The 11444-nt window shown below is 31.8% G+C and overlaps 1 protein-coding gene across 2 annotated transcripts in view; it reads left to right on the top strand.

Annotated features, from left to right (window-relative positions):
• The first annotated feature begins 237 nt into the window (after positions 1 to 237).
• The window catches only part of LOC130625537 (uncharacterized), a 54555-nt gene continuing 43348 nt past the window's right edge, over positions 238 to 11444 (top strand). Inside the window, exons 1-16 of one of the 2 annotated variants that reach the window (XM_057440641.1) lie at positions 238 to 312; positions 1050 to 1145; positions 1963 to 2022; positions 3218 to 3339; positions 4344 to 4508; positions 4710 to 4877; positions 5025 to 5196; positions 6145 to 6328; positions 6487 to 6696; positions 7658 to 7854; positions 8088 to 8200; positions 8499 to 8714; positions 8879 to 9077; positions 9179 to 9392; positions 9521 to 9782; positions 9898 to 11057. In XM_057440641.1, the coding sequence (XP_057296624.1) occupies positions 1074 to 1145; positions 1963 to 2022; positions 3218 to 3339; positions 4344 to 4508; positions 4710 to 4877; positions 5025 to 5196; positions 6145 to 6328; positions 6487 to 6696; positions 7658 to 7854; positions 8088 to 8200; positions 8499 to 8714; positions 8879 to 9077; positions 9179 to 9392; positions 9521 to 9782; positions 9898 to 11057 (3514 nt within the window). In that variant the 5' untranslated portion in view covers positions 238 to 312; positions 1050 to 1073. The remainder of the gene's footprint in view (positions 313 to 1049; positions 1146 to 1962; positions 2023 to 3217; positions 3340 to 4343; positions 4509 to 4709; positions 4878 to 5024; positions 5197 to 6144; positions 6329 to 6486; positions 6697 to 7657; positions 7855 to 8087; positions 8201 to 8498; positions 8715 to 8878; positions 9078 to 9178; positions 9393 to 9520; positions 9783 to 9897; positions 11058 to 11444) is intronic. The other variant, XM_057440640.1, reaches the window with a different exon arrangement.

The following is an 11444-nucleotide window of genomic DNA, read 5'->3' as shown; positions in this document are numbered from 1 at the left end:
AATATTTACTTGCTAGATTCTAAATTTTATTTTCACTTTATTTATTTTCTTTACTCCTATGTCAACATTTTTCACAAATACTTGATTATATTTTATTTACCTATCATTATTATTTTATTTTAACGTCTTTTATTTTCTTATATAAAAACTATTTACATTGTTGTGGTTAGCAACAAGCAGTTGTGATATTGTGTACTACCCTGCATCTATATTGCTAGGTTGCACAGGAATGTGAGTGTGTATGCATGGCTACCTTGGTAAGGTAGACAGTACAATAAAAATCTGAGACAAGAAACACCTACAGAATTAAAGGTACTTTAAACTTTTATATATTGTATACTAATTTTTTTGAAAATTTCAGACTAATCTTGTGGATGAACACAGTGACTGTAAAATTAGTAGAATATTTATAAAAAAATATTTTCCATATTTTGTTACTAACACTATAATTTTTTTATTTCTGTCTGTGGCTAAGGTGGCCAAATTTTAGATAGAATTCTAATTAGATAGAGATAGAACTCTAAGCTAGTGCATGTAAAACTAGGAATATATGAAGCTGATGGTACAAAGTTTCATGGTAGGTTAAACAATCTTAATGACAAAACAACAATATGAATCAGTTGTAATTTGTCAAATATGCAGGATCCCAACTGCTGAGTGAAGGTCTATTTTTTAAAACCATAGGCATTGTATTTACAAATTTTCAATCCACAATATGAATCTTTTTTATGTAGGGTAGTGTTTATTTTTGTTATCAAATTCATTAATTATTATATTCAATATTATCATGTTTTATTCAAAAATATGCTTTTTTTCCTTGTGATAAAAAAAAACTTTTTTTGATCTCGGACAAAAGGTGTTGAAAAATTTATTTTTGTTTTCTCAGCAGGTTAAATTAATCAGCTATTCAAAAAAGAAAAAAAGTAAAGAAAATAATTTAAATTATTGATATTTTTTTCTTCTTTTTTTCTTCTTTTTTTCTGTGCATTTGGATTGGTACAGTTATTATTAATCCACAAATAATTCCAGAAGAGATATTCCTAATTTAGATGGAGAAGGAAAAGTAAAAGAAGATGAAGGGTCACATAGTAACAGTGTGCGAGAAACGATTTCAACCTGAAAGACTTTCAATATATGAAGGAGAGGTGTGTTTGCATGTCTGTCATTGTATATGTGTTACAGTGCACCTCACCACACTAAATTTCTTTTCAAATAAAATACTAAGTGCTTGAAGGGAACTCCAGGTATTAAATGATATTGGACTTATACTACCGAGCTTAAAAATAAATGTTTTAAAAAGCTATTTTCTTTCCAAAAATATTTACATTTAAAGAATCATAGATTTAATTATGCTGCTTAAATTTATGATTTCATATTTAACAAATAGCAAATTTTAACATTTTTTGTCATCAGTAGTTTTACACCTGTTAGGGAATGTGCATTCAAACTTTATCAGTGCATAGGTATTATAAAAGAGAATTGAATAACATTAATTTTTTTGTCAAAATGACACTTGTTTGCTTGTCCCAGAACTCTTATTTTTTTTCATTGACCCAATAACTTTAAATCTGCAACTTGGTTACCTTGTGTTCACTTTAAGTAATGTTATCCCATAACTAAGCTGTTTTAATAAAGTTCAAACTAGATTTACACCTTTGGATGAATTAATTAATCAGGTTTCAAATTAGAAGTATAAAGACTGTTTGCAAAACTATGCTGACTGCAGAGAAGAAAATGGCCTTGCAGGTGTGGTCTGAAACCACTGTGGGCCATTTACCACTGATCACAATTTAATGATTTTTTGTTGCAATGACTATCACAAAAAAAGCTAATGCAAAAGATTGATGTAAAAATAGGAATTGCAATTTTAACATTTTCTTTGTAAAATTATTCACAAAGACAACATTTTAATTTGCAAATTGCAAATTTTGAACCCTGCTAATTTTATCTTTGAATTTGTAGGTTATTACTTTCCAACTAGAAGATTTAACATCAAAAGTTGGACAACATGAGATATACCAAGTAAGTTAATACGCAAGATTTTATATCAAGCTGGCTTTATGTTTACTAGTAGATAAAATGTGTATGAAAGAACTTATTGTAGTTAAGTAAGTAAAGAAGAACATGTTCAAATAAGATAAGGAAATATTCTAATAAGAACAAAATGCAAGTGCTGCATAAACTATCTCGCTATTAAAAATGCACAACTATGAAACACAATGCAACCCAATTCTACAATTTCTGCTAACAAAAAATACAGCGTATCATTCATGGTTAAAAGTCACGCGATTAAAACGTTTATGGTCTTAAACGTCATTTACTTGACAAAAAATCCATTTTATGATGTCACCATGTTCAGCATACTTTGTTTGTTAACTGTGCCCAATTTTGTCGAAAATGAAGTAGTTTTAATTTTTGAACAAATTTTGGCCTAAAATGACATTTAGGTGACAAAAAATCAAAATTTTGATGTCACCATCATGTTCAGCATACTTTTTTTGTTAACTGTTCCCAATTTTGTTGAATATAAAGTAGTTTTAATTTTTGAACTAATTTTGGCCTAAAATGACATTTAGGTGACAAAAAATCAAATATTTGATGTCACCATCATGTTCAACACACTTTTTGTGTTAACTGTGCCCAATTTTGTCGAAAATAAGTAGTTTTAATTTTTGGACCAATTTTGGCCTAAAATGACATTTAGGTGACAAAAAATCAAAATTTTGATGTCACCATTATGTTCAGCATACTTTTTTTGTGAACTGTGCCAATTTTTGTCGAGAATAAAGTAGTTTTAATTTTTGAACAAATTTTGGCCTAAAATGACATTTAGGTGACAAAAAATCAAAATTATGATGTCACCATTATGTTCAGCATACTTTTTTTGTTAACTGTGCCAAATTCTTTTGAAAACAAATATCAATTTTGGCCTGAAACGTTATTTAGATGACTTCTAAGTACTTAGAGAGCTTGGGTACGAAGTTTAAATCTGTGACGTTGCAATTGACCATTTGGGACAATGCTATCCTCGCAGGCGACATAGTAATTAATTATAGGGAAAGAGCATGCACTATTAATAATAAACATGCTGAACCATAAGAGTGAATATGTGACACAACAGTTTCTTGCAGTGGTTTGTTTATCTACAGAATAACTGATACTGTCGTCATACTCATACTGTCATTTCTGCATTTAGTAATTCAAATTTTGTAAATAGGTATACAGAGACAGAGATACTTGTTTACGTGTTGATGGTGGTTTTGCAAGTGAGCAACCAATTGTAACACTCGGAACATGGAGTCAAGAATTAAATCTAGCAAGAGATTATTATTTCAAATGGTAAAAATAGTTAACCTAAAAGCCTTTTAAGTACAAGAGCACAGGGTGGCATACAGCCTTTGTGATAAATCTAGCTATATACATGGTTAATGTATATAACTTGTGTAAGTTTCAGACGTCATTATTTATTCAGAATGTTTTAGTTTAAATTTTTTACTATGGTGGTTTTGAAAAATCGCCAATAATATATAACATAATTAACCCTATTTGGTATAAACATAAAATGCTTGCAGCTAATTCAAAGTTTATTATATCTTAAATTACTTGCTCATTGACATGAAGCTTTGTGACTATGAATATTTTTGTCACAGATTATTAACCATTGCTCAAAACCACCGTTTTAAACTCCGAAATGAAAACTGCCACAAATTTCTATCTAATGATCATACGAGTATGGATAGTGTTTATGTTTTTAATTATAAACATTTTGGCTAAGTCTTTCAACCTGTTAAATCCATTTTCCAAATTTTTTGGATTGCATTCCAATATAAAAATTTAGATTTTTTGGATTTTGCCAGTCCACATTTTTATGTGCGAAAACGGAAAGATAGGTTTTAACAATTGCCTGCATTTTGAAACTTGATTTTAATAGGTAATAGTGTCTCCCCCGATTTCAGAAATGCTGATGATGTCGCACAAAAGATGCTGACGTCATCAAGAAAGAATATGTTAATTTCATCCTTTGTCTCTCATACAAATGCACTAGGTTAAGTGCAACTCCAGAATATATGGACACAGCACTTTATGCCCCCTTTCTTAGTTTTATTATTATCATTTCCCTGACCTATTTGCTGAACTTTTAAGCTCTTCAATTTTGGAGATGGTGTAGGACCCGTCGCATGTCCCAATGAACTTCACTACCCCTCCCCCACACCTTTGCTTTTTTACAAAATAAAGGGTCTGTTCAAGGATTGGCCAGGCAATAATGCATTTATTTATTTTTGAAAAACAAAGTGGGTAGGAGATTTTAACATTTAAAAACCAGATTAACTTTTTGTTTTTAGTGGTGATAATCCTTTGCTAAAAATAGTTGTCAACCCAAAGCCAGTTCATGTTGTGAAAGTAACAGATGAAGGCTTTGCAGGGGCAGTAGTTCGTCTCTACAAAGGGGACACGGTTCGCTGGACATGGAAAAATTGCAGCGAACGACATAATATAACTGAAAGACGGTACACCTTTATTATGTAAAACTCAATTGGTATTTGGACTTTTTGGAGTAACTTTACATACAACACAATAGAATAGAACCATTTTTTCTGACAATAGCTCTGTGTATCCTGTATGAATATTGTATCCTGTATGAATATTAAAAACAACTCATTCATAATCACAGTTTTTCATTTATCACTACAAACAATGACATCTTTTAGGTATTGTATGGACCATGGTGGTTACCAAGCTTTTGAAAGCCGTCAAGAACCATCTTACAATGGAACTTATTTTCAAACATTTAATATTCCTGGAATATATTTTTTCCAAACACAGTCGATAAATGTGGAAAGAGCATTTTGCGTTGTACAGGTGGTCGAAAAATCAAGGTAAACTTTTGGTGGTAGAGTTGTGTTAAACTTTTGTTGCAGTGTTGAAGTTTGATAAGAAATTTCTGTAGACGGTTTGATTTTACGTTATTATAATCCTATATTTGACTTTGAGATATGTTTACTTCTCAAGTTTTAAATCTTTAGAGAGCACATTCTTGACATCAAAGACATTGGGTTCACCCATGCACTCTATGAAATACTTGCTGGAGATCGAGTCTGGATACACTGGAGGCAAAGCAAGACATCATCTACTACTATGCATTCAGTTTTAGTCAAAAGGATTTGTGAACTTGGTTTACAACTAGACATAGAAGAAGTAAGTCAATTTTTTTCAGAAAAGGACAGTTACAATAGAAACCTGAGAACGAATGCATTTCTTTAAAGTGAATGGCACTTTAACTTTTTTCATATATGACGGCCTTAGAAAATTCTGAAAGTCTGGATTTGTTTTTCACCCTGGGAAGTCCTGGAATGTCCATGGATTTTGCCAGATTTTTGCAAAAATGTCTTGAACTGTCTAAGAAAATAAATTCTGGTCAAATCTAATTGTCAGCAGGTTGTTATACCATTTTTTCCTTATAAAATGTGCTTGTGAACACTTAAAAATAAAAATATATTGACATGAAAAAGGATAATGTGTTTGAAACTTACAACGTAGTTATTGTTCTGAAAACTGTTTAAAAGTCCTTTGTCCTTGTCAATTTTGTCAGTTTTGCTCTAAAAAAACTTATAAGAATGTCTGCAGGTATTCTGAATTTAAAATTTAATTCTAATTGATCACCACAATTGTTTTTATCATGTCAAAGAGTCCTTGTGTCTTTCTTTTGAACCTCCTAAGCAGGATTAATATTGCTGCTCTTAATTTTCCACATTTTCTACAACAGCTCGAACAAAAGTGTAAAGCATTTCTGATCAGTTATGAATATTTTTTTTAAGTTAAGGTATTAGATATTAGATATATGTTATAACTGATTCCACCATCTAATTAAACAATTTTTTCTAATAGGTAGATACATAGATACATATTATTTATCATAAGCTCTATTTGGGAGCTTATTTTAATTTTCCGCGGAAAACACAATCTTTAAAAAAACACAAAAGTGTCTCAAGATGTAAATAAACAGAGGTAATGTAACATAGTTACAGTCGAAGGGAAGGAGCCTTTAGGACGAAATTCCCAAGGGCGTTAAAACTACCAGATATTTTACTTACTTTGTAATTAGGATAAAGGTTTCCCATTTTAATTTATGTTTATATTATCAAGGATAACGTCATTGCAGAAGATTCATACCCTGCTCGTCCAGCTGGTTTATTCTCACAAATGTTTGTTAATCCTGGTATCTACGAAATCTTAGATGGTGAAAGACCACATTTAAAATGTGTTTTGATTGTGAAACCAGCACCAAAGCAACATGTTGTGAAAATAACTAACGAAGAATTTGTTCCTGGTATGTTCTCAGTTCAGCCCTAATGTATTTATTAAAAGATTTTTCGTAGTAAGAGATCTGTTACTGAGAAATCTTCTAAAATTCAGTTGCATTAAAAGTACCTTACTAAAATGTATTGTTTTCAAAAGCGTATAGAGAGTAACTAAATTTTTTTACAGCACTTGGATCAGTGATGCAGGGAGACAGAATTTGGTGGACTTGGAATGGCATGGATATAAAAGACGACTTTAAGTTACTCAAGATCAAACAAGATGAGTTTGGTGAAAGCAAAAAAGATCCATCTTGTTGTCTTACACCAGAACCAGTATTTGAAACTATTTTAAAAACTGTTGGTGTATATTCTGCTGTGTTAGACCAGTGTGGTCTTGGTGAGTGGAAATTATTTGTTTTTTTAAAAGTTACAACAAATTGCTCCTTAAACTTGACATATCTGTTAAAAAATCCATTCTGCTGCATGTTTTTTTAAGCCAATGATACATTGGAAAAGTAATTAAGGAAATATACTGATTCTAAAGGAACATGAAAATGCTAACGTACACATTAAACAGGAAACCTTAGAAATAAATGAGAAAAAACTCTAAAATGATCTGTATGCATATGAGGTTTATGTCCTGGTGTTATTTAAATTATATTTGAGATAAAGAGAAATTTTTAGTGTAACTGTACTAAGTGATGTTGATTAACAAGTGTAGAAGTTTCACAACAATTTATCTCCTTTTATTCTTGATGAATATTTTATATAAACATTCATATTCTTTACAACGTACAAATAATTCATTCAATTTCATGTAAATGCTGTAGCTTGCATTATCAAGTTAAAAGACATAATCTATTTACTCAAATTAGCCACAAATTTTGGGATTTGGTACAACGGAATGTCCCAGGCCCATTTCATGATGCAGACTCATTACATCATGCTCAATATAGCAGACATTAAATTATAGATGAAAAACCTGACGACTACAGTTTTGCATTTTTTAAGCTCCCTGATGTTAATATTAAAATTCATGTGTTGCTTTTACCATCAAGATCAATTTGTAAATTCTTAGATTGTTGTAACTTATGACGATGCTTTAAAGATAAAAATTCAATTTAAACTATTCATTTGATTGCCAGAAATTTTTGTTAAAAAATATGTTCCTTATGTATGTATCATTCCAAAAAATCGACAGTAAAGACAGTTGCATCTATATAACTTTACATACACATTTCTCTATGCACAGAGGGAACAGGTAGGTGTCGGTGCACTGACACAATTCTGCCTCTGTTTCTAAAAACATTGATTTTCTTAATAATGTTACTAAAAGTATTATTGTTTTGTATATTTAGAAACGTTCACCTCTTCTGAACTTAAAAATGGCAATGCTGAACAGAAATATTGTTGTCTTGTATCACAGCCTGCAGCTAGACATCATGAAGTAAAGTTAAAAGAAACAGGTTTTTCTCCAACATCAGTTCAAGCCAAACAAGGTGATATTGTATGGTGGAAATGGACAGGAACTAAATCTGTAACTGGCTTGGAACAGGTGAGTTTTGGATTGAATAAAAGAATACGATACTTGAAAATGATAAAAGGTGTATTAATTTTTTTGTTTCAAAGTTTGCCTATTTTTGAAGTAATTTCTGTTTGAAAATGAAGGTTATTAATGACAATGTCAAAGTCTGATTATATTTTTTATGTAACTATGGCTTTTTTATACCTCTTCAGTGTTAATTAACTGTGATTTTAAAACTGTTTTCTGTCTTTTTTTAATGACAGGTAAGTGTCAGTGATGAGCCGTTAGAGTTCTCAGAGATGGACTGTCCAATGCAAGAACGTACTGGTGCTTATATGATGAAGTTTGATGAAACAGGAACCTACAACTTTAGAAGGTATTTTTGATTTTTGCTGTATTTTGCTAAATGATGAAAAGTAAATCGATCAAGAGCTTTTTTGTAGATCATAATTGTTGTCATTAGATATGAACCTGATTTCAAATTCTGATCATGCAGAAACTACTGTGAATCGATCCTTTCTGCTTAGTGTTCAATATGAGAATAAGTTTGATATCTTAGGTGGTTGTCTAGTTGAGAACACCTCTATCTGTTTAGAGTTTCAATGTTCTGAGTTTTTTTATTACCATGATTTGTTTTTTAATTTCACTCTTTAATAACATTATTTTTGTTTCAGTATTGGCACTACAAACACATTACACATGGCAGTAATTGTTGAATTAAAAGAAGAAGTCATAAAGGTTCAAGTGTCGCCAAAAGGGATAAGACCTGATCCTGTTGTTGCACGCACAGGCGATATTATATGTTGGATGTGGCCAAAAAATATATTAAGTTCTATTGCTGAATTTAAAGAAGAGGAAGAAGAGGATGAGAATGTATTATTCACATCCAGGTATTTTGAAAAAATTAGACATTGCTACTACAGGTTACACAAATTAAAATTAGAAGTGTAGGTCTCAATGTTTGTACAACAGCTTGTGTTTTTAAATGTCCAGTAAATCATTGTTACTGTATGTCCTTGTATTTTTTTAAATTGATTATATTTTTGTCCGACAGACGATGTCATAGTCAACGTTTCACATCACCCGGTGTGTACCACTACACATGTGTGTCATTAACAAAACAAGACAAATATTCAGAATATGCACCAGACGATGTGTGGAGTACAGTACTTGTAGATACCTCTGCAACTGATACTATCATTAAGGATGTGGACCCAAAGTTGTTCAGACAAGATACAATACATATTATCAAAGTAGGTATTTATTTCTGGACAAAATAAGCAAAGTCTTTCACTCTATATCAACAAAGAATCTTTTGGTCCATTGGTGTAAATATTCCTTGTTACCATTACAGGGAAAAGACATTCTGTTTACATATAACAAAGATAGTGAAGACACATGGCAATGGTCGATTACAAGACAAGATAATGGAGAGCTTATTGATATTGGAAATATCTTCATTCCACAAACTGGAAGATTATTTTCCTTCATGGAAATAGGTGTTTACAAAGTTGACGTAAAGTCATCATACGGAAAATATGAATGCGCTGTTCATGTTGCAGAATCAGGTATATTCTTTAAAAAATAAATAACGATATGCTACTTAGGTTATGCCTTTATTTTACCTTTTTATGTCTAAAACTCTTGTTTCTCCATACATGAAGATTCGTTGAAGATTAGTATTCAAATTCTTTAGATGAGGAGACAGCAGTGCCAGAAATCATATCAAAGAGAAATGGTGGCAATGTAAGAGAAGGACACACAGTCTTCTTATCTGCTGATGCAGATGATGCCGAAGTCTATTACACTACTGATGGTACTACACCAATTGCGGGTGATCCTAACACAAAGAGGTACAGTGCAGAAGAAGGAGTGAAACTTGAACATCCAGGTCTGTTGTTTGTAAGAGCTGTAGCAATGATCAAAGGGAACTTGCCAAGTAAAGTTTTAACATCGAGGTAAAATAAAGCATTGTAGTTATTATTAATTTAACACGTATTTTTGTTTAAATCTTGCGTTTTGGTTTCGTGTTCTTTCTGAAGGTTACAAGGTTCATCTCATTTCTTTTTGTAGACGGTTTTGGGTTATGCCACCCGAGTACTTATCAACAACAGCTTCTTCGGGAGATGAGGTGGTTTTGCAACGTCAACACAAGTCCAGCAAAGAATTACTTAACGATGAATTATCAGAAAGACATTCGTCAAAGAAACTAAACGAAGAAAGTTCAGTTGAACCAAAGTCGTATGTTATTAAACAAAAAGAACACGTTGGAGCTATGGATAAAACAGGGAAAATTGTTGCTATTACTTCATCTAAATTCAAACCCGATTCTGTCGTGATATTTGAAGGAGAATCCATAACATTTCAGCTTGAACCAGAAGCAGAGCATTTGATAAATTATCCAGTACAACAAGTTTACAAAAACAAAGGTCACTTACAAGAGGTTATAGGAGGCTTTCATAGCAGTAACGTTTTGCAAGCAACTCAAACATGGACCCAGGAATTCAGTTTGGCAAATGATTATTTGTTCCAATTTGCGTCGCACAAACCTTTAAAAGTTGTCGTTAAACAAAAACCTTTTACTGATATTAATGTGACAGACAAAGGATTTTCTAAGCCTATGATACGTCTATACAAAGGAGATACTGTGAGATGGGTTTGGAGTCGTTGTGCTATTGCTCATACAGTTGTCGAATCAACTTACTGTGTCGTTCATGGTGGATATTCTATTGTCCAGAAGGGTGGAAACCCACTTCGCAGTGGAACATACTTTAAAACTTTTTCACAACCTGGTATTTATTACTTTATGACGGAAATAGTTGGAGAGGGTAATCATAATGCAACTTGTGTTGTGCAAGTTTTGGAGAAAAAACGAGAACACTTTGTTGAACTGAAAGATGGTGGCTTTTCCCATGCAATGTTTGATATTTCCAAAGGGGAGAGAGTATGGGTTCAGTGGAAAGCTGGATCAAAAGAACCAAACCTGGACTCTCATTCAATAACTATTAGAAGAATTTGTCAACCAGGAATACCAGATAGTGCTGATATCAGTGATATTATGCTAGATGATGCCAGTGAACCTTCAGCTTCAGGTGTACTTGCGTATGTTTTCCAAGATGTTGGTGTGTTTGAAATATGTGATAAGGAGTCACCAGCAGTGAGATGTGTCGTGGCTGTAAGAGCAACAAATCAACAACATGTTGTTAGAGTTTCGAAACAAGAATTCATGCCAGGTAATTGTATTTATAATAAAAAGAAACATATGCTTGTTTTAGCAATATAGGACATTTTGAGCAGCCCTTGGTATTTTGTGATAACCAGTTTTGAGAAGGTTACAAATTATCTTGGAAAGGGAACCTAAAGTAACACCACAACCAGTGATTAATCTGTTGTAGTTTTTATTATGTTTTCACAAGGGGAATAAAATTGAAATAAAAGTAAGAGATTTTATTGTAATATCTTGGTTAAAAAATTATGAAACCCACAGAACTGGTCAAATCTCTTAGTATTATAAACTAATTTATGCAATCAAATTACAATACCCGGTTAAAATCGAAATTTTGGTTATAAATTTCGAGGCCTGGTAAGATAAATAATGTTGATTTTATATTATTTCTTAT

Source organism: Hydractinia symbiolongicarpus, chromosome 14, assembly GCF_029227915.1.
Source record: "Hydractinia symbiolongicarpus strain clone_291-10 chromosome 14, HSymV2.1, whole genome shotgun sequence".
In the NCBI taxonomy this organism is placed as follows: domain Eukaryota; kingdom Metazoa; phylum Cnidaria; class Hydrozoa; order Anthoathecata; family Hydractiniidae; genus Hydractinia; species Hydractinia symbiolongicarpus.
The sequence above is the reverse complement of the archived record's forward strand: the minus strand, read 5'-3'. Positions and strand labels throughout refer to the sequence as shown.